At 35.9% G+C, this 19,903-nt stretch overlaps 1 protein-coding gene across 1 annotated transcript in view; it reads left to right on the plus strand.

Annotated features, from left to right (window-relative positions):
* Positions 1-19,903, plus strand: part of LOC123880303 (dynein axonemal heavy chain 5) — a 39,272-nt gene that overhangs the window by 15,658 nt on the left and 3,711 nt on the right. The window contains exons 18-41 of the mRNA XM_045928343.1: positions 1,732-1,901; positions 2,489-2,776; positions 2,848-3,076; positions 3,422-3,621; positions 4,197-4,478; positions 5,047-5,306; positions 6,043-6,262; positions 7,230-7,429; positions 7,548-8,023; positions 8,109-8,320; positions 9,182-9,406; positions 9,985-10,157; positions 11,066-11,221; positions 12,098-12,308; positions 12,379-12,573; positions 13,132-13,428; positions 13,588-13,706; positions 13,788-14,149; positions 14,243-15,229; positions 15,307-15,799; positions 15,882-16,524; positions 16,899-17,693; positions 17,949-18,197; positions 18,276-19,844. Coding sequence (XP_045784299.1) covers positions 1,732-1,901; positions 2,489-2,776; positions 2,848-3,076; positions 3,422-3,621; positions 4,197-4,478; positions 5,047-5,306; positions 6,043-6,262; positions 7,230-7,429; positions 7,548-8,023; positions 8,109-8,320; positions 9,182-9,406; positions 9,985-10,157; positions 11,066-11,221; positions 12,098-12,308; positions 12,379-12,573; positions 13,132-13,428; positions 13,588-13,706; positions 13,788-14,149; positions 14,243-15,229; positions 15,307-15,799; positions 15,882-16,524; positions 16,899-17,693; positions 17,949-18,197; positions 18,276-19,844 — 9,011 coding nt within the window. The remainder of the gene's footprint in view (positions 1-1,731; positions 1,902-2,488; positions 2,777-2,847; positions 3,077-3,421; positions 3,622-4,196; positions 4,479-5,046; positions 5,307-6,042; positions 6,263-7,229; positions 7,430-7,547; positions 8,024-8,108; positions 8,321-9,181; positions 9,407-9,984; positions 10,158-11,065; positions 11,222-12,097; positions 12,309-12,378; positions 12,574-13,131; positions 13,429-13,587; positions 13,707-13,787; positions 14,150-14,242; positions 15,230-15,306; positions 15,800-15,881; positions 16,525-16,898; positions 17,694-17,948; positions 18,198-18,275; positions 19,845-19,903) is intronic.

The following is a 19,903-nucleotide window of genomic DNA, read 5'->3' on the forward strand; positions in this document are numbered from 1 at the left end:
ACGCATGCTCATACGAGTAACGATCCGATGCCGAAAAAGTACCGTACATGCTCGATAAAGACAGTGCAATAAGAATACAAAGCTACGAATGGCATCATAAATTACAATTTAAGTACCTAACAAACCTCATGTTTTGCAAAACGCGGCTGTTGATAATAATTTTTAGGATATGCATTCAATTCACTATTTTGATTTTTATTTAAGTGCTATCGTCATATTATACGGAATAAGACATTTGCAAAAGATTATAAATATACATTATACCTGTATAATGCATAATACACATAATATTATGCCAACCAGCTAACATTGTTTTTATAATAAAAAAAAGGAAAGGAATAGGGTAACAGGGACCAGATAGATGAAGGTGGAGACGATGAATCTGGCTTTCTTTAGTCATCAGAAATTCTTATCCCCTATGAATAGTTAGTTAGAATGAATTTAATTTCTTGGTACTTATTTATCATGGTTATAAAATTAGTCCCTAGTCCACACGTTTGAGCGCTACGAGACCATAAATGAACCTATTATATACCTAACCGGTTATTTTGTCAGTTACCTATATCTATCAGTTATCGTTTAGTCAGTAATGTATTAATTCATTATATAGCCTGTTTAGTTGATTTACTGGGAATAAACCATTTATTTTAGTTATAACAAGGAAAATTTAATACGAAGTGTATTCATATTGTTTTCGTTCGATAGTGGAAAGAGGGATTTTCCTACGGCTCCGCCTATTCCATGGTAACTGTGGCAACGGGGTGGTTGCCTACATCATGATGAGAAATAAAGACAACAACATGGAGTTTGAATATTGATTTCGCATCCGTGGTTCCGCCCCTTTTGGCGGCATCGAACTGCTTGCTTTTTCTGAACTCCTAGTACTACTGCGGATCAAAATGGACGGGAAACCTTAGTTAATATCCCCGCAAACACTTATATCACGTATGAAATTCGATTACTGCATTATTATGTAGCAGATTCAGTAAAAAGTGAGAATTAGAATAGGCAGATAACAGCCGACGGGTCATATTTTTTCGTCACTTTAAAGTTAAGTAATTTTGGAACTTGGAATATTTTTCTAAGCCTGTTCCCTTCTTAAGGGACTCTTCGTTCTGAGTACCTAGAAATGTCTGTACCGCAGCGTATTAATAAAGTTTCATCATATTCTAATTGCTAGCCTCTCAGATCTTCTACTACTTCTTAATTAGAACAGTTTTGATGGAATATTAGTTATTTTTAACAATAATATCTAATTTTTGTAAATTTTCAATAAACAGTTATTTGTAAATTATTATATCATTGTAATCCGAGCAGCCATTGGTCTGTTTGGGAATGGTCGAAGTTTTGGCCTCTTTATTATTCTTAAAACCTTTCTTCTTCATATTTTTAAACCTTAAAACTTCTCATTGGTGATCTTTGATTAGAACTGACTGTAACAGTGCCTAATTTTAACGAAGGTACACGGACCCATCTAACTTAAATGTATCGGAGAACAGTAAGCTGGATTTGTCTGGATTGGTTTATCCACTATCCGTTTTTCTCAATTTTCTTTTTACTCTGCACACATAAAACTGTCGTCACATCTTTGAGTTTGTTTTTCTTACCTTTTGAAAACGTATCATTTTGAGTCTTATTTCTTAGATTAAAAAACCACATCAAGTACACATTCCTTTTAAACCAGAGGGTTAATTGAACCAATTTAAATAAAACTTTTTTTTAATATTACAGCAAATATTTCGAAACGCCCTATTTTCCTTCTGCAAGCTACCCTCCTTATACCAAACGTATCCGTGAATCCAACTTTAGAGGAGATTCAAGATGTTCTAGTATTAGCCGGAAAACATGTATCAGGATTATCGAAAGGAGTTGCCCAGTGGACCGGAGGAAAACCTCCAAAGGTAGAAGATAAAAATTAAAACTATTTTTAAACATTCATAAATTTAAAAGTTTTAAGGATATTAACTCTCTATTTCATTAATATTCGATATCTAAGATTTACTCAAATACTTAATTAATTCTAGCCATCAGATCAACGCAAAGATTCAGCGCAGGTTTGTGTACTATCTCCAAGATCATTCCTTTAGAGCTAGCATTCTTACTGAATACTACCTGTACATAATAATATATTATGTAAATAGCTTTTAATTTGAATGATGTATGAAAAGAATTGTGAAATTCCTCGCGCTGTACATAAAAAGTGTAACTAATTACTTTTTCCTTTCGTTCCCTTCCGAATTGTGTTGTTTATTGTTGTGTTTTGTCTATTTACCCGCACTGATCACTTGTGAAACTTGACGGTGTACTTGTCTGCAAACTCACCTTTGACGCTATGCTGAACTATGTTTTTAATTATGTTTTTGCTGCACTCGGTGTCGCTTTTGGTTTATTTTGATCATTTGTAAATATTACCAACCTTTCCTTTTATTTTCGTGTATTTATATTTGTTCGCTGGCCTCGGTCCTGTGTGCACGCTTCCTTCCTCTAGGTGGGTTGGAAGACACTAGCCGGTCACCAACCGAAACAACTATTTGAAGTAGTCACGAAGCTTGACGGGCAGGTTCAATCAATGTCGGTGCCTATAAATATGGCTCAAAAGTCAATGAAGATGGTGGACGCGGCAAGACACAGAAGAAAGAAATATTATAGACTAGAGTCGGAAGAGAAGCCAGTTTTCCCTTTTCAGCAGAAAAATTTTTATAATCACATAATGGAAAATAAAGAAATTATGAAAACACTTACTCTGTTATCCATGTGCACATCACACGTTAAATCGGTAATGCATTTTATCATAAAAAATATTTTTTCTACACATGGGTGGATTTTCTCAGAATGACTTTGTTGCAGGAATTAAATACCCTTGTAAAACGTTGGCGTCCTTACCACTATTTATGGAAATGTGAAAAAACGTTACGTCAGTTGCTGGCTTGGAACCTCAATGATTTTGAGCTTGCCTTAAAAAGACATAGTGAATTAGAAGCAAAACTAGCCACTGAACCCGACGTACTTATAATTGGAAACTGTCTGGCAGTTTCAACAGAAAAACTAAAATTGGGACTTAACACAGAACTCAAAAGTAAGAATGATTATAATTAAAATTTATTTAATGATGCACCTATTAATTAGGTTATAATTAATTTAATAATTATTTTAAATTATAGAAAGAAAGAGTAGCTATCATTAATCTTAAACAACAATTATGTAACTAGAACTGAAAACTATACGAAAAATAATAAAATATATTGTGACCAATTCTGCTATATTGTACACGATCTCTAAGCTAGACTAAATTGTCAGTTCTGAAAGTCTTATGAAATCGATAGCAATACATATTTTAGATCCGTCATATTAGTTAAGTACAACACAATCTCGAACAACAACAGAATCAGCTCCATTATTTACCATTTTAAAAATCTTTCAGATGGAACTTTCAAGATAAGTCAAGCAATGCGTAAGAAATACAAACGAGAAATGGATTACGTGTACGCAATTATGAACGATTTAGAACGTAAGCTGGAAAGACCTATACGTGATTTAGATGATGTAAGAACAGTAATGGAAACATTGAAGAAAATAAGAGAACAAGAAGTAGATATGGAATTGAAAATCGATCCGGTTGAAGTGAGTTATTTGTTCTGACACTTAGATTTGTTTGTCAGTACTAAAGTACTTCTATCTATCTATCTAAATTAGCATGTACTGTCCCACAACTGGACGACGATGATTTCTGCACAACCACCTATCGAGATCCTCTTGGAGCCACCTAACTGTAAACTCATTTAATTCATTACCCCATCGCCGTCACGGCCTGCTACACCCACATTGATGATTCTGGGGAGTTAATAAGACGCTGATTTTCCTCACAAGTCATCTGACACAGGTACCTATAACACACATGACCTGCACAGTCCCATTTAAGTAAAGCGGCTGCAAGGTCAATGTCGGCTACCTGCGTTTCCGAACGTATACTTAGTAGAATCATTTACGCGTTCTGCTAGTTTGAATCCAAGTATGCTGCATTCCGTAGCTCCTTGGCAAACTTTGAGCTTGAACTTTTGAGAGTCATCGGGGACCAAGTCTGAACACCATACTTACTGGTGGAATTTGACCGCATCCTCATCAGCATATTATAAAGTATTTTTAATATATTTTTAAACTTTTAATTTTTTTTTTTATTAAATTTGGTTCCCTTTTAGGAAGCATTTAACGTTATAACGAGATACGAGCTCCCAGTCAGCAAAGAAGATATGGAACAAGTTGACAACCTTCGCTACAGCTGGCAACAGCTGCAAGCCACTGCACTCGCATCTCATGTTCAGTTACTTACAATGCAACCTCAATTCGAAGACGACCTTCAGAACAACTTGGACAGGTTCAGAGAAGATAATGCTGAATACTGTCACGAGTACAGACACGCAGGGCCAATGCAACCAGGATTAAGCCCGAGAGAGGCTTCCGATCGTTTAATATTGTTTCAGGTAACTAAAGTCTAGAGTGAAAAGTTTAATATATAACTAGTTGATAGAGTTGTCCTATCCAAATTTTCAAAATCCAAATTCTTTCTAGAATTAGCGTATTGCGTAATATAAAGGCTGGCACACATATGGCGGAGCGCAGCGCAGAGCATGCCTGCGAAGTTTTCTAATCGCGTGACACATTATGCGCATTAGTACCAGAGAATGCGCGAGCACGCGCGCGACTGCGCGTGGATGCGCGAGTATCCGCTCAGATTCACAATTATTGATTTTTGATATTATTTCCTGTGAAAAATGCTCTGCGCTGCGCTCCGCCATATGTACGCCGGCCCTAATGCGTGAATATTACTTTTCATGTGCCATTTTAACTTTATGTTTCAAATGTTATGTTAAAAGTAGTATTCAAAATGTTGACCAAATAAACTGCCGTACATTTTAAATTTAGACTTCCAGCAGATACTAGTGGCAAGAACAAAAAAAATTTGTCCATAATAATTATAATATTTGTAATTTATAGCTGCGAAAGTATGAAACGAGTTGAATATATTAATATTTTGGTTTTATCTCACAGAATCGTTTTGATGGAATGTGGCGCAAACTTCAAACATATCAGAATGGTGAAGAGCTATTTGGTTTACCACACACTGAGTATCCAGAACTTGCGCAAATAAGAAAGGAATTGAATCTTTTGCAAAAGCTTTACAAATTGTACAACGATGTTATCGATAGAGTCAGTAGCTACTATGATATACCGTGGGGAGAAGTTAATATTGAGGAGATAAACAACGAACTAATGGAATTCCAGAATAGATGCAGGAAATTACCTAAGGGGTAAGTTTATATGGCGAAGAATACACTCATTTCAATTCATGAAATCCGGTGAACCGGAAAAAGGTGTTTTCCGATTGATAACACTAGATACTATCTATAGAGAGATAGATAGCCTGTAATTGGATATTAATTAAAAATAGAGATGTTATTATTTAACTGTGTTGGTACTGAAATGACCTGCGCCGTCTTATATCTAAAAAGCCATTAACAAAATAAATAGTTTTTGTGTTATCGCCAAAAACTTAGAAATTTTTAAAACTTATATTTGTATAAAAGAATCCTGCGAAGAACCAAGGTTTTTAGTAAGTTTTTAGTTGTTCTACGATGCAACTTATATTTTTCTAAATTTCCAATTTTTTTGACGATAACTCTTAAAACATTTTTCGCAGTTAACAGGTTTTTATGTAAAGGATGGCTGTCTTACCTTGGTTCAGTATAAGATTATGAGTTTAATGAGCGTGTCATTCCTTCATTCTTACCCAACGGGACCCTATTAATAAGACTCCGCTGTCCCGCCGTCCGTCCGTCTGTTTATCAATGGGCTGTATCTCGTGAACCATACTAATAGGGAGAGAGTTGAAATTTTCACACTATGTGTATTTCTATTGCCGCTATAACAGCAAATAATGATCATTTCAAAATAATGGCCAAAAAATATGTTACTTCTTGTCCGACTCGCTCTTGACCGATTTTTAGTTATAAAATCAATGTCCTAATTAGAATTCTAACATTTCAGACTTAAAGAGTGGCCAGCTTTCTATGCTTTAAAGAAAACTATTGATGATTTCAACGATATGTGCCCACTGCTCGAACTAATGGCAAATCGGGCTATGAAACCTCGCCACTGGCAACGTATAATGGAAGTGACCAAATACATTTTTGAACTAGAAAATGAAGACTTCTGTCTGAAAAATATTCTAGAGGCACCATTATTACAACATAAAGAAGATATCGAGGTTGGTATATTCACTAAAGTGCAACACCCACAGACGGAGTGCAGAGTTTTTTGATCAACTTACACTTAGCTTTTTTTTACTCGGGTATACGTCAGTCAAAATTTTTATAATGAAAATGAGTATACATAGCTGTGGTGGCTTAGGGCTCATTCAGGTAGATCGGCGCGGAAAGCAGAGTAAATTTTGATCGCAAGTAAAATCAAATTTTCAGTCAAACACAGTTAAAGCTTTTTGTTTTGCTTTGTGTGTGTTTTTCTGTAATAATTTATATTTTTGTGGTGTACAGTAAAAGTATATTCATTCATTCATTAAACGTGGGCGTGAATAGCTAGCAGACATAAAAATAGACGCACTTTCAAAATTAGTATGGATTTAATGAAAAACACGTTAAATCGAACCGAGTATTGTGATTTCAATTTTGAAATCTATTAACAGGGCTCTTTCCGTCACTTACTCCATACAATCGTAGCCCCAATTTCATTCGAATATTAAGCAACCAAAGTCCATTTGCAGACATATTCTAGAAACTAATATCTGTGCTTGTGGTGTTTTAGATTTTTCTAAAAATATGTAGTTTTAAAATTACAGGGCCTCAAAGATTTACGGGAATCGGGAAAACCACAGGCATAAAGTTCCCGGAACGTTTCTAAAAAATTCCATTGAGTATGATTGGTTAGTAATTAGTATTCCAATGAGAGACGAACTACGTTTGTATGGAGCGAGTGACAGAGAGACCCCTCTTAATATTGAATTATTTTTTTATACTACCTACTACTCAGTAAATTGGTACGGTACGTAGGTGCATACTGACTTCAAGTTAAGTTTGAACTTGAATGAAGCATAGATACGCCATAGTGCATGACAATCTTAAATTTGAAATTTATAGATTTAATAGAAACGAGAAATATTACACCTATCAATTCTCTAGAGAGACATCTGAATAAGGTCCAAACTTTATCTATTTCAGGATATTTGTATATCAGCGATGAAGGAAAAGGATATAGAAGCAAAGCTTCGGCAAGTCACAAACGAATGGTCGGTCCACGAGCTTACATTTCAAACGTTTAATAATCGCGGGGAGTTGCTTCTCAGAGGCGATACAACAGCGGAGACGATAGGCCAACTAGAGGATAGTCTAATGATACTTGGCTCTTTGTTGTCTAATCGGTAAAATATTACGTTATACAGGGTGTACATAGAAAACGTTACAACATTTTATTTTATTTCATTTATAATAATGTATTGCTTTAAACCAGTAATTTATGGTAATTTTTTTAATCAACAGTTACAATGCACCGTTTCGAAAACAAATACAACAGTGGTTATATGATCTTCAAAGCACCAATGAAATTCTAGAACGCTGGCTTCTTGTTCAGAACATGTGGGTGTACCTCGAGGCAGTATTCGTTGGTGGCGATATCGCAAAACAGCTTCCGAAGGAGGCCAAAAGATTTTCCAAAATTGACAAGTCTTGGCAGAAAATAATGCAGAGAGCACACGAAACCCCTGGTGTAGTTTCTTGTTGTGTCGGTGACGATCTTTTGAGGCAACTGTTGCCACATCTACAAGAACAATTAGAGCTTTGTCAAAAAAGCTTGAGTGGTTACCTTGAAAAGAAGCGCACGATGTTTCCACGGTTTTTCTTTGTATCCGATCCAGCTTTGCTTGAAATTCTCGGTCAAGCTTCAGATTCTCACACTATACAAAACCATCTTTTGTCGATTTTCGATAACATAAGATATGTTAAATTCCACGATATAGGTAAGCTGTTCAACTGGTATAGGTAATTTACAATTTCTCTTATGTTTTGTCCTTTTGAAAACTATATTTTTTCCTTTTTTTACAGAATATAACAAAATGATAGCAATAGTATCCTCTGAAGGGGAAGAAATCAGACTTGAACGACCAGTGCGCGCAGAAGGCTCTGTGGAAACGTGGCTCACGTCTCTTTTACAATCTGCGCAGAGCAGTTTACATTCCATAATTCGTAATGCGGTATCAATTATCAATGATCCAGGCCTCAATCTACTTTTGTTTCTCGATAAAATGCCAGCACAGGTAATCATCATCATCATCATAATCAGCCAATTGCCGGCCCACTACTGAACTCCTCTTAGAAAGGGTTAAGGCCATAGTTTGCAACGCTGGACCAGTGCAGATTGGCTGACTCCAGACAACCTTGAGAACATTATGAAGATCCCTCAGTCATGCAGGATTCATCTAATGTTTTCAATGTTTTCCTTCACCGTTAAAGCATGTGATATATCATTTTTTAACACGCAAACAACTCCGAAAAGTCTGATGGGAATGCCCGGGATCCAACCTCCAATCTCCCGAAAAGGAGGCCGACGCGACGTCATAACCACTAGTATCACCACATCTGAACAGTTACAAATATTCCTAGATATTGTCTATCCGAGTATCTTAACACTGTGAACAATCAACGGTCTTTATTCGCATTTTTATGGTTCCGTAGCCAAATGGTAAAAAACGGAACCCTTATGGTTTCTTTTTTCTTTTGAGTATTTAAACGTATTCGATTATACCAATTTGGTACGTGGTATGATCTTCGAAAAACGAGTGGCGACTGCATTTATTCCCTACTAGCCGATGCCCGCGACTTCGCCCGCGTGGATTAAGGTTTTTCGAAATCCCATGGGAACTCATTGATTTTTCGGGATAAAAAGTAGCCTATGTGCTAATCCAGGATATTATCTATCTTCACTCTAAATTTCAGCCAAATCCGGTCAGTAGTTTTTGCGTGAAGGAGTAACAAACATACACACACACACACACACACACACACACACACACACACACACACACACACACACACACACACACATACAAACTTTCGCCTTTATAATATTAGTGTGAAGTGTGATACGGCGAGGTCAAATATTATTTTGTATTAATCAGGTTGGATTACTTGGCATCCAAATTATTTGGACCAGAGATGCAGAGCTCGCATTAATGCAAGCACGACAGGATAAGAAGATAATGATAGACACAAATAATAAATTTTTGGAACTTTTAAATACCCTCATAGATCAAACGACGAGGGACTTAACGAAAATTGAACGTACAAAGTTCGAAACTCTCATTACTATACACGTTCATCAAAGAGATATTTTTGACATGTTGGTAAGTGAGAATCTATACTTTTCAAGTATTTCAAGTATTTATTTGCTCAAAAACATGATAACAGGATCTTGTTTACCTACTAATAGGCATGCAAATATATTTTATACTTATAATAATCTTAGATTTTTGAGGTAAGTAAAACTATTCTTTCGATTATAAATTCACCTTTGTGAAGGGTTTTTTAGATTAAAAAAAACAAGTGTAAATTAAAAATTTATAACACCCCCGACAAGTGAAGGTTACAGTAACTAGAAAAGAGCTAATAACTTTTAAACGGCTGAACCGATTTTCTTAGATTATAGCTAAGAACACTCTCCATCAAGCCATCTTTCAAACAAAAAAAGGTAAATTAAAATCGGTTCATTAGTTTAGGAGCTACGATGCCACAGACAGATACACAGATACACAGACACACAGATACACACGTCAAACTTATAACACCCCTCTTTTTGGGTCGGGGGTTAGTTAATTAGATTGATATTGCTTAATTGGATTAGATAGGACAAAGGAAAATCTGACTGACTGATCTATTAATGGACAGTTTGAACACACTACCTACTACTATTTGCATTTTGCAGTGTCGTTTGAATGTTCGATCCGCTAATGACTTTGAATGGTTGAAACAATGCCGGTTTTATTTTAAAGAGGATGCCGATAAAACTTGGATATCAGTTACTGATGTTATATTCGCTTACCAAAATGAATATTTGGGATGTACTGAAAGACTTGTTATTACGCCTTTGACAGACAGGTAAAAATCGACATTATTACAGAGCGACAAGGATATTGTGGCGCGTTGCTAAAATCGTATGTGGTGTTGATAAGTAACAAATCTGCATTTCAATGTTTTTGTTTAAATATTAGAGCCATTCCATATTACGTACATAACTTCACGATATATCCTGTTAATGAATACAGCATTAATGTGTTTGCATCATATAGCTATATTTAGCACATATAAACATGATAGGTTGCAAGTCCATGGCCTATCAATGGTTTTTTCCTATGTGGAAACAGGGATGGCTTTCCCAATTTCTCATTCAGTAAAAAATTGATAAAACTTAAGTTTCAACATTGATATTTTCAACATAATTCCTAAAATTGAGGAGATTTTAATTGCTGGCAACGTTTGTTTCACAACTACGCCCCTCTGTCAATGTCCTTCAAGTGCCAAAAGATCCTTGTCGCAGTGTATTGTTCTACGTTCGTTATACTAATACTACTAGTTAGGAGGTAGGCTCCGAGGAATCGACTAAGTCTCTTGACGCCTTTCACGCAGTGAATTTCACATCAACCTTAGTCATATATTTGACAGAATATGTCGATTCAGGATCAACCCCGAGAGTTTCCTCACTCTAGTTCACTCTGATACTAGAATCATGACTTACCCCTCATCCACACACTGCTCTACTCGCGCAATTAACGTCTTTGCAACGCGATGGACGTCGAAACTGTGGCAGCGTGCGCGCTATTACATACTTACCGACAAAATAGGGAGCGATGGGCGTGAACGAGGAACATGCGAGTAACGCTGCCATACTATGTCTCTTCCTCCGTTCCTCGCTCCTTCCCATGCCGCACGGGCAGTGTGTGGACGGAGGGTTAACACGTTATAATATATCTATTATATACCTTAGTTTGTATAATGTGTCTCAACAGATGCTATATAACCTTGGCACAAGCATTAGCAATGAGCATGGGTGGCGCACCCTGTGGGCCCGCAGGGACTGGGAAGACAGAGACTGTGAAGGATATGGGGAAAACTCTCGCCAAATACGTCGTCGTTTTCAACTGTTCCGATCAAATGGACTACAGGTACTCGTATTGTAAAGGTGTTGGGTTTCATGTTTTTGTCCCGAGGATGCTTCCTTATAATATGCCGAACTAAGTGGATTTAAACGATAAATCTTCGTCTTTGGAAAACACACCGTGTTTTAAAACTTTTGGTTAAATTAAATCGCCATACATATTTACGCTTACATAAATAGAAATAATCCATGCCTAAGTAGGTATGGATAATATTATAAAATTATGCGAAAGTCCGTCTGTCTGTCTGCCTGTCTGCTACCTTTTCACGGCCCAACAGTTTAGCCGATTCTGACGAAATTTGGTACAAGGTTAGCTTATATCCCGAGGACGGACTACTTTTTATCCCGGAAAATCAAACAGTTCCCGCGGGATCTTTAAAAGCCTAAATCCAACGGAGAGACGAAGTCGCGGGCATCTTCAAGTTAAATATAAATTACTGGACAGTTTCATACTGCTGAAGAGGTTCTTAAATTGTACAATAACCTTAACTTAGGTTTTTTAAGTAGGTACACGTGATATTTAATGGTTATGATAATAATAAAGGCTGAATGCGTTTGCAATGTAAGCGCAAAAAAATGTGTTTATTTACAACATCATATTAGAAACCTCTAAAATTATCAGTGTTTCTCTACTATATTATGCATGTATTATACATATAAACCTTCCTCTTAAATCACTCTATCTATTTAAAAAAAACCGCATTAAAATCCGTTGCGCAGTTTTAAAGATCTAAGCAAATGTAGTGATGATATTATTTTGAGAGTTCGGAGGAGGTGGAACATTTCAAGCATAGTAGGTATGTAGGTTTAATGCGTTTTATGTAATAGCCACACTATATTTTTTATTTCATTTGACTCTCATATTTGTTTTATTTGATCGTAGAGGTCTTGGGCGTATTTATAAAGGATTAGCACAGTCTGGCTCGTGGGGTTGTTTCGACGAATTCAACCGCATAGAGCTACCAGTTCTTTCAGTCGCAGCTCAACAAGTTGCCGTGGTTCTCTCTGCTAAGAAAGAGAAGAAAAAAACGTTCCTTTTCACAGACGGCGATATGTCGGAAATGTGTCCAGAGTTCGGAATATTTATTACAATGGTAAAAAAAAATATTTATTAAGTAGCTAAGTTTTCTTTGCTATGTTTAAGTCATGTTTAATTTTTTTTAGAATCCTGGCTATGCGGGCCGTAAGGAGCTTCCTGAAAATTTAAAAATACAATTTCGCACCGTGGCAATGATGGTGCCAGATCGTCAAATTATCATAAGAGTTAAACTAGCGTCTTGTGGTTTTCTTGAAAATATTACTTTGGCGCGAAAATTTTATACATTGTATAAACTATGTGAAGAACAGCTTACGAAACAGGTAAAAAATTGCTTATTTAAATTTAAATTAAATTTATAATAATAATTTACTTGAGACAGCCAAAAAGAGCCTCGATAGCTCAACGGTTGAGGAGCGGACTGAATTCCGAAAGGTCGGCGGTTCAAACCCCACCCGTTGCACTATTGTCGTACCCGTCCCATTCCCGTCGTGTGCCATTCCTGGCACAAGCTTTACGCTTGATTGGAGGGGAAAGGGGAGTATTAGTCATGATTAGCATGGCTAATATTCTTTTTTAAAATATAAAAAAAACACTATTAACTTGACACTACGAGAGGGTGAAATTGTTTTATCGATTTAAATCATCCAAATATAATGCAAGCGTGGAAACCTAACTCAATATAAGTATCTTTCTAATCTGGACTACAATCTGAAAACTAAATGCATCATCAATACTCTTATGCCTTATTGCTGTAAGTAAGAAGTTCTAATGAACTACTCGGTACTCAAGCTTTTTTACAGGTAAGTGCGCCCTAGGTCCTTAATCCACCGGATTTTCCGTTTAATCATCGCAAAAATTCTATTTGTTTGCTGTTTTAGGTTCACTATGACTTTGGTTTACGAAATATTCTTTCCGTGTTGCGTACTCTTGGAGCTGTAAAGCGAGTAAATACAAAAGATAACGAAAGCACCATTGTAATGAGAGTTCTGAGAGACATGAACTTATCGAAACTTATCGATGAAGACGAACCTTTGTTTATATCGCTTGTAGCAGATTTATTTCCAAATCAAGCTTTAGAGAAAACAACATATTCTGAACTGGAAGATGCCGTAAGAAAACAAGTCGATCTAACCGGACTAATTTATCACCCACCTTGGGTCTTAAAAATAATTCAGGTAAGTTTGATATAGTAACGACGTTACGTTATACCTAGATAAAGTCAACTAGTCCCAAATCGGCTGGTTCCAAGAATCTGTTGTCAATTAGATCTATACAAGGACCAATGTAAAAGTTTTTTGATATTATAATTATTTCTCTTTTTATTATATTTTCAGTTGTATGAAACTCAACGCGTGCGCCATGGCATAATGACACTGGGACCTCCAGGTGCTGGGAAAACTACGTGCATACAAACTTTAATGGAAGCGCTGTCAGATATTGAGGATCCACATCGGTAGGTGATAAGCTGCAACATTTTTTAAATAGGAAAACAACAATTATCTGCATTAGTGCAAACCTTTTTTTCCATATTTAGAGAGATGCGTATGAACCCAAAAGCAATAACGGCTGCGCAAATGTTTGGTCGATTAGATGTCGCAACTAATGATTGGACTGATGGTATTTTCTCCGCTTTATGGAGGAAAACACTTAAAATTAAAACTGGAGAGCATATATGGCTAGTGTTAGACGGACCGGTTGACAGTATATGGATAGAAAATTTAAACTCCGTGCTGGATGATAATAAAACTTTAACATTAGCAAATGGTGATCGCCTGACTATGTCGCCTACATCTAAGATAATATTTGAACCTGAAAACATTGATAATGCATCCCCTGCCACTGTTTCAAGAAACGGAATGGTATACATGAGTGCTTCAGGATTAGATTGGGAACCAGGTAACACATTTATTTTTGCTGTTATGAAATGGAATAATCATTCAATATGTTGTAGAGTTTGAACTTTAGCTTATAACATTTTTATGATTTTAGTTTTAAATGCGTGGCTTAAATCTAGATCACCAAGAGAACTAGAAGTGTTTAGTACTTTGTTTCAAGAAACTTTTCTAACCACGTACACCTGGTGCACGCAAAATCTGACATTTAGTATGCGAGTTCTACAAAGTAATATTATAAGCCAAATGCTGGATTTATTAGAAGGATTGGTACCACCACAAATTGAAGAAGTGGAAGAGCCTTCTGCAAGTAAATCTGTTAATGGTGATATTGACGATGAGGATGAAAAAGAAAAGGTTGAAGAAATTGAATTATTCACACATGAGCATCTACATAAAATTTACGTTTTTACATTAGTTTGGGGCTTCGGATCTCTATTGGAGACAGAGGATAGATTTCGTTTCGATACCTTCATCAAAACCACATTTAAAACAGTTCTTGATTTACCAAAGCATCCTAACAACAAATCGAGTATACTTTTCGACTTTTATGTAAAACATCCTGGCAAGTGGGTGTTATGGGATGATCTAATGACAAATTATGTTTATCCCGACGTAGCAACTCCCGATTACTCGAATATCCTTGTACCTATCGTGGATAATGTTCGGATTAATTATCTCATCCATTGCATTGCCAAGCAAGGAAAAGCAGTATTACTTTTGGGCGAACAAGGATCAGCCAAAACTGTTATGATGAAAGCATATATGAAAAACGCTAATCCAGAGCAGTTTATGGGACGATCTTTCAATTTTTCTTCGGCAACTAGTCCATATCAGTTTCAAAAAACAATTGAAAGCTATGTAGAAAAACGTAGTGGAATGACATTTGGACCGCCAGGAGGGAAGAAAATGCTAGTTTTCATAGATGACATCAATTTACCCCAAATTAATGAGTGGGGAGATCAAATCACCAATGAAATTGTAAGACAAACGATGAGTATGGGTGGGTTCTATAGTTTAGAGAAGCCTGGTGATTTTACTACTATTGTCGACATTCAGTTTTTAGGAGCTATGGGTCAACCAGGTTGTTAAACATCCTACATATAATTGTTAATTAGCAAGCTGTCAATCATTCTTAACCACTGTTATTTATTATTTCAGGCGGTGGTAGGAATGATATTCCATCAAGATTAAAACGTCAGTTTTCAATATTCAATTGTCCTTTGCCTAATAAAGAATCTATCGATAAAATTTTCAAAGTAATTGGTGAGGGGCACTACAACGCCAAGAGAGGTTTTACCGCCGAAGTGAGATCACTAATTAAAAAAATAATTCCTTTAACTAGGGAATTATGGACGAGTACCCGTAAGAACTTATTACCAACTCCTGCAAAATTTCACTATGTATTTTCCTTGCGAGATTTATCAAGAGTGTGGCAAGGAATGGTAGGCACGTTACCAAGTGTAATTGAATCAGAAAAATGTTTGATGCTTTTGTGGAAACACGAGTGTTCAAGAGTATTTTTAGATCGATTTACTCATCAATCCGATAAAGAATGGTTTAATAGTGCTCTGTACAGTATTTCTGAGGAACTATTAGGACCGGAATACAAAAAAATGATGGAAGCGGATCCTGTATTTGTGGACTTTATGAGGCATGTAATCTTGAAGATTGTTAATCTATTTACTTTATTAAAATATTGAGCCTACTTTATATAACATGTAATATTTTCCCAGGGATGCTCCTGAACCTACAGGAGAAGAAGGCGAAGATGCCGATATGGAATTACCTAAAGTTTATGAACCAGTTTTCGACTACTCTGAATTAAGAGACCGATTAGAAATGTTCCTTTCTCAGTTTAATGAAATGGTTAGAGGTTCAGGAATGGACCTTGTATTCTTTCCAGATGCTATGTTGCACTTAGTAAAAATATCAAGAGTGATACGTCATCCTAGGGGAAATGTAATGTTGGTTGGCGTAGGAGGTTCAGGCAAACAGTCCTTAACAAAACTATCAACATTTATAGCAGGATATCGATCTTTCCAAATCGCTTTGACGAGGTCTTACAACGTCGGTAACTTTTTAGAAGATCTAAAGTTGCTTTATAGATCTTGTGGTGTTCAGGGAAAAGGCACAACGTTTATTTTTACTGACTTGGATATCAAAGAAGAAGGGTTTTTAGAATACTTGAACAATATTTTGTCCTCAGGCGTAATATCTAATTTATTTACAAAAGATGAGCAACAGGAAATAGTTTCAGAGTTGACTCCCATTATGAAACGCGAGAATCAGAAACGAACTTTAACGAATGAACTAGTGATGGAATATTTTTTGAACAGAACCTGCCAAAACCTTCATGTAGTTTTATGTTTCTCTCCTGTAAGTAACTTATTATGACAATATTAACATACTATCTAATAAGCGAGATGTAAAGAAGTGCAGGAGTGTGGAAACTGTGAGGATTGCATTTGATCAATTGATATAGATATACATTTCTAATCCTAGAAGTCATTTGTGCAAACGAGTTAACCGCCAAAGTCCCTGAGTAAACTGCGGTCCTCAAATATGCATACTTAACCGCTAACTCGCCAACAAACTGCGACGCAGTTTGGCGAGATATATTGCGGCCTTTTTTGTATTTCTTCAATTAAATAAATTTAAAAAAAAAACCTTTTACGAATTCACTAACAACAAACAAAACACAACAACGAATAGGTAAATAAGGTAAAATTAACATTATATTTATTTTATAGGTAAGTGAAGCTTTTAGATACCGAGCTTTACGATTTCCAGCCCTTATTTCTGGTTGTACTATTGATTGGTTTCAACCATGGCCAAAAGATGCACTTGTTGCAGTAGCCGACCATTTTCTTACTGATTTCGAAATAGAATGTACGAAAGAAGTTAAGAAAGAACTCGTAACGGTTCTTGGGACAATCCAAGATGTTGTATCTACTGTTTCTACTGAGTATTTTCAAAGATTTCGCCGCTCATCACATGTCACTCCCAAATCTTATCTCAGTTTTATTGGTGGTTACAAAACAATATATCAGATGAAGCAGAAAGAGTTGGGAGATGGCGCTTTGAGAATGGATACCGGTTTAGAAAAATTACGCGAAGCATCGATTTCCGTCGAAGTTTTAAAGAAAGATCTGGCTGTAATGGAACAAGATTTAGCATTAGCTTCAGAAAAAGCAGACCGCGTTCTTTCAGAAGTTACAGACAGAGCAATGCAAGCAGAAATTGTGAAAAACCAAGTACAAATTGTTAAAGAAAAAGCTGAAGCATTAGTAGCTTACATAGCAGAAGAAAAAGAAAAGGCTGAAAGGAAATTAGAAGCAGCTAAACCTGCATTAGAAGAAGCTGAAGCTGCCCTCAATACGATCAAACCTGCACATATAGCTACTGTCAGAAAATTAGGTCGTCCACCACATCTCATCATGAGAATAATGGATTGCGTTTTGATTCTCTTTCAACGTCGACTGCATCCCTTAATACCAGATACGGCTGCTCCATGTCCTAAACCATCTTGGGCAGAATCTCTCAAAGTAAGTTAATATAGGTACTCGTTAATAATAATACTCGTCAATAAGAATTTGAAAGAAACCATTAAAGAAACGCATGGTATTTTTGACAGTTGACTCGGCAATTTTTGTCCAATTGTTGATAGCATAAAGCTATTATAGTTATAATACGTCCATGGTTGATAGATATTAATTTATGTATTAATCAGACAGTCAGTCAGATTTTTGTTTTATATACATAGATTAATTTATACAAAAATAATTTTTTTATTCACCCAGATGATGGCCAGTACTACTTTTTTGTTGCAACTTCAAAACTATCCAAAAGACATCATCAATAACGAAATGGTGGAACATCTTACTCCTTATTTTGAAATGGAGGATTACAACATGGATACAGCAAAACGGGTGTGTGGAGACGTAGCCGGTTTGCTATCCTGGACCAAAGCTATGGCATTCTTTCACAGTGTTAATAAAGAGGTTTTACCTTTAAAGGCCAGCTTAATGTTGCAAGAAGCAAGGTTAAAGGTAATTCATAATTTTTTTCATAAAATAATGATTAATTAGCCAGTTTATTTTTTATTCAATATACAATGAATATTATAGGTGGCAATGGAAGATTTAGCATCTGCGGAAAGGCAGTTAGAAGATCGTGAAATGTCTTTGAGGAAAGTGAAAGATCAGTACGAAGCTGCCGTATCAGAGAAGCAGCAGCTTACAGACGCTGCAAATATATGCTTGCGGAAAATGACGGCAGCAACTCAACTTATAAATGGACTAGGTGGTGAAAAAATTCGATGGACTCAACAAAGTAAAGACTTTAAAGAACAACTAGGTAGATTGGTAGGTGATGTAGTTCTTGCCACCGGATTCTTATCGTATTGTGGCCCTTACAATCAAGAATTTAGGAATAGCTTATTCAATACTTGGATGGATATATTGAAAAGCAAAAAAATTCCTGTAACAGACAATTTAAACATCACAAACATGTTAGTTGAAAATGCAACGATATCTGAATGGACACTTCAAGGTCTCCCAAATGACGAGTTATCTGTTCAAAATGCACTTATTGTTACTAAGTCTAGCTCATATCCACTTTTAGTAGATCCACAAAGTCAAGGAAAGAATTGGATAAAAAATAAAGAATCCTCAAATGAGTTACAAATTACGTCATTAAATCATAAATATTTCCGAACTCATCTAGAAGACAGTTTATCATTAGGAAGGCCACTTTTAATAGAAGATGTTGGCGTTGAATTAGATCCGGTGATAGACAATGTCCTGGAAAAAAATTTCATAAAATCAGGGTCAATAGAAAAAGTCATTGTAGGCGATAAGGAATGTGATGTTATGCGTGGTTTTATGCTTTATATTACTACAAAGCTTCCTAATCCCCCTTATTCCCCAGAAATCAGTGCTAAAACTTCTATAATTGACTTTACTGTAACTATGCAAGGTCTTGAAGACCAATTGCTAGGTCGAGTTATATTAATGGAAAAATCGGACTTGGAAGAAGAACGAGTCGCTTTATTCGAGTCTGTTATGAAAAATCAAAGAAGTATGAAAGAGCTCGAAAGTAATTTACTTTGTCGCTTAACTTCTTCAGAAGGTTCTCTGGTAGACGATGAAGCTCTTATACAGGTTTTACAAATAACAAAATCGACTGCTGAAGAAGTTAATGAAAAGTTAAAAGTAGCCGAAGTTACTGAAAAAAAGATTATTAAAGCCAGAGAAGAATTTAGAGCAGTGGCAGCGAGAGGTTCCATATTGTATTTCTTGATAGTTGAGATGAGCAATGTTAATATTATGTATCAAAATTCGTTAAAACAGTTTCTTACCATATTTGATAACTCTATAACAAAGTCTACTAAAAGTAACGTTACAGAAGAACGCATCAATCTAATTCTGAAATACTTAACGCATGAAGTGTGGGCTTTTACTTTACGTAGTTTGTACGAGAGACACAAATCGTTATTCACTTTGATGTTGGCTATGAAAATAGATTGCCAACGCGGACTTATTGCTCATGACGAGTTCATGGCATTCGTTAAAGGCGGTGCTTCTTTAGATTTAAACGCAGTTACTCCGAAACCTTTCAGATGGATCTTAGATATAACATGGTTAAATTTAGTAGAAATTAGTAAGATCAAAGTATTTTCCGATGTTTTGAGTAAGGTAAGTAGTTTTATAAATAATAATTTTTTGTCTTATATCGCTACTTTGATTAACAATCA

The sequence above is a fragment of the Maniola jurtina genome, chromosome Z (assembly GCF_905333055.1).
Source record: "Maniola jurtina chromosome Z, ilManJurt1.1, whole genome shotgun sequence".
In the NCBI taxonomy this organism is placed as follows: Eukaryota; Metazoa; Arthropoda; class Insecta; order Lepidoptera; family Nymphalidae; genus Maniola; species Maniola jurtina.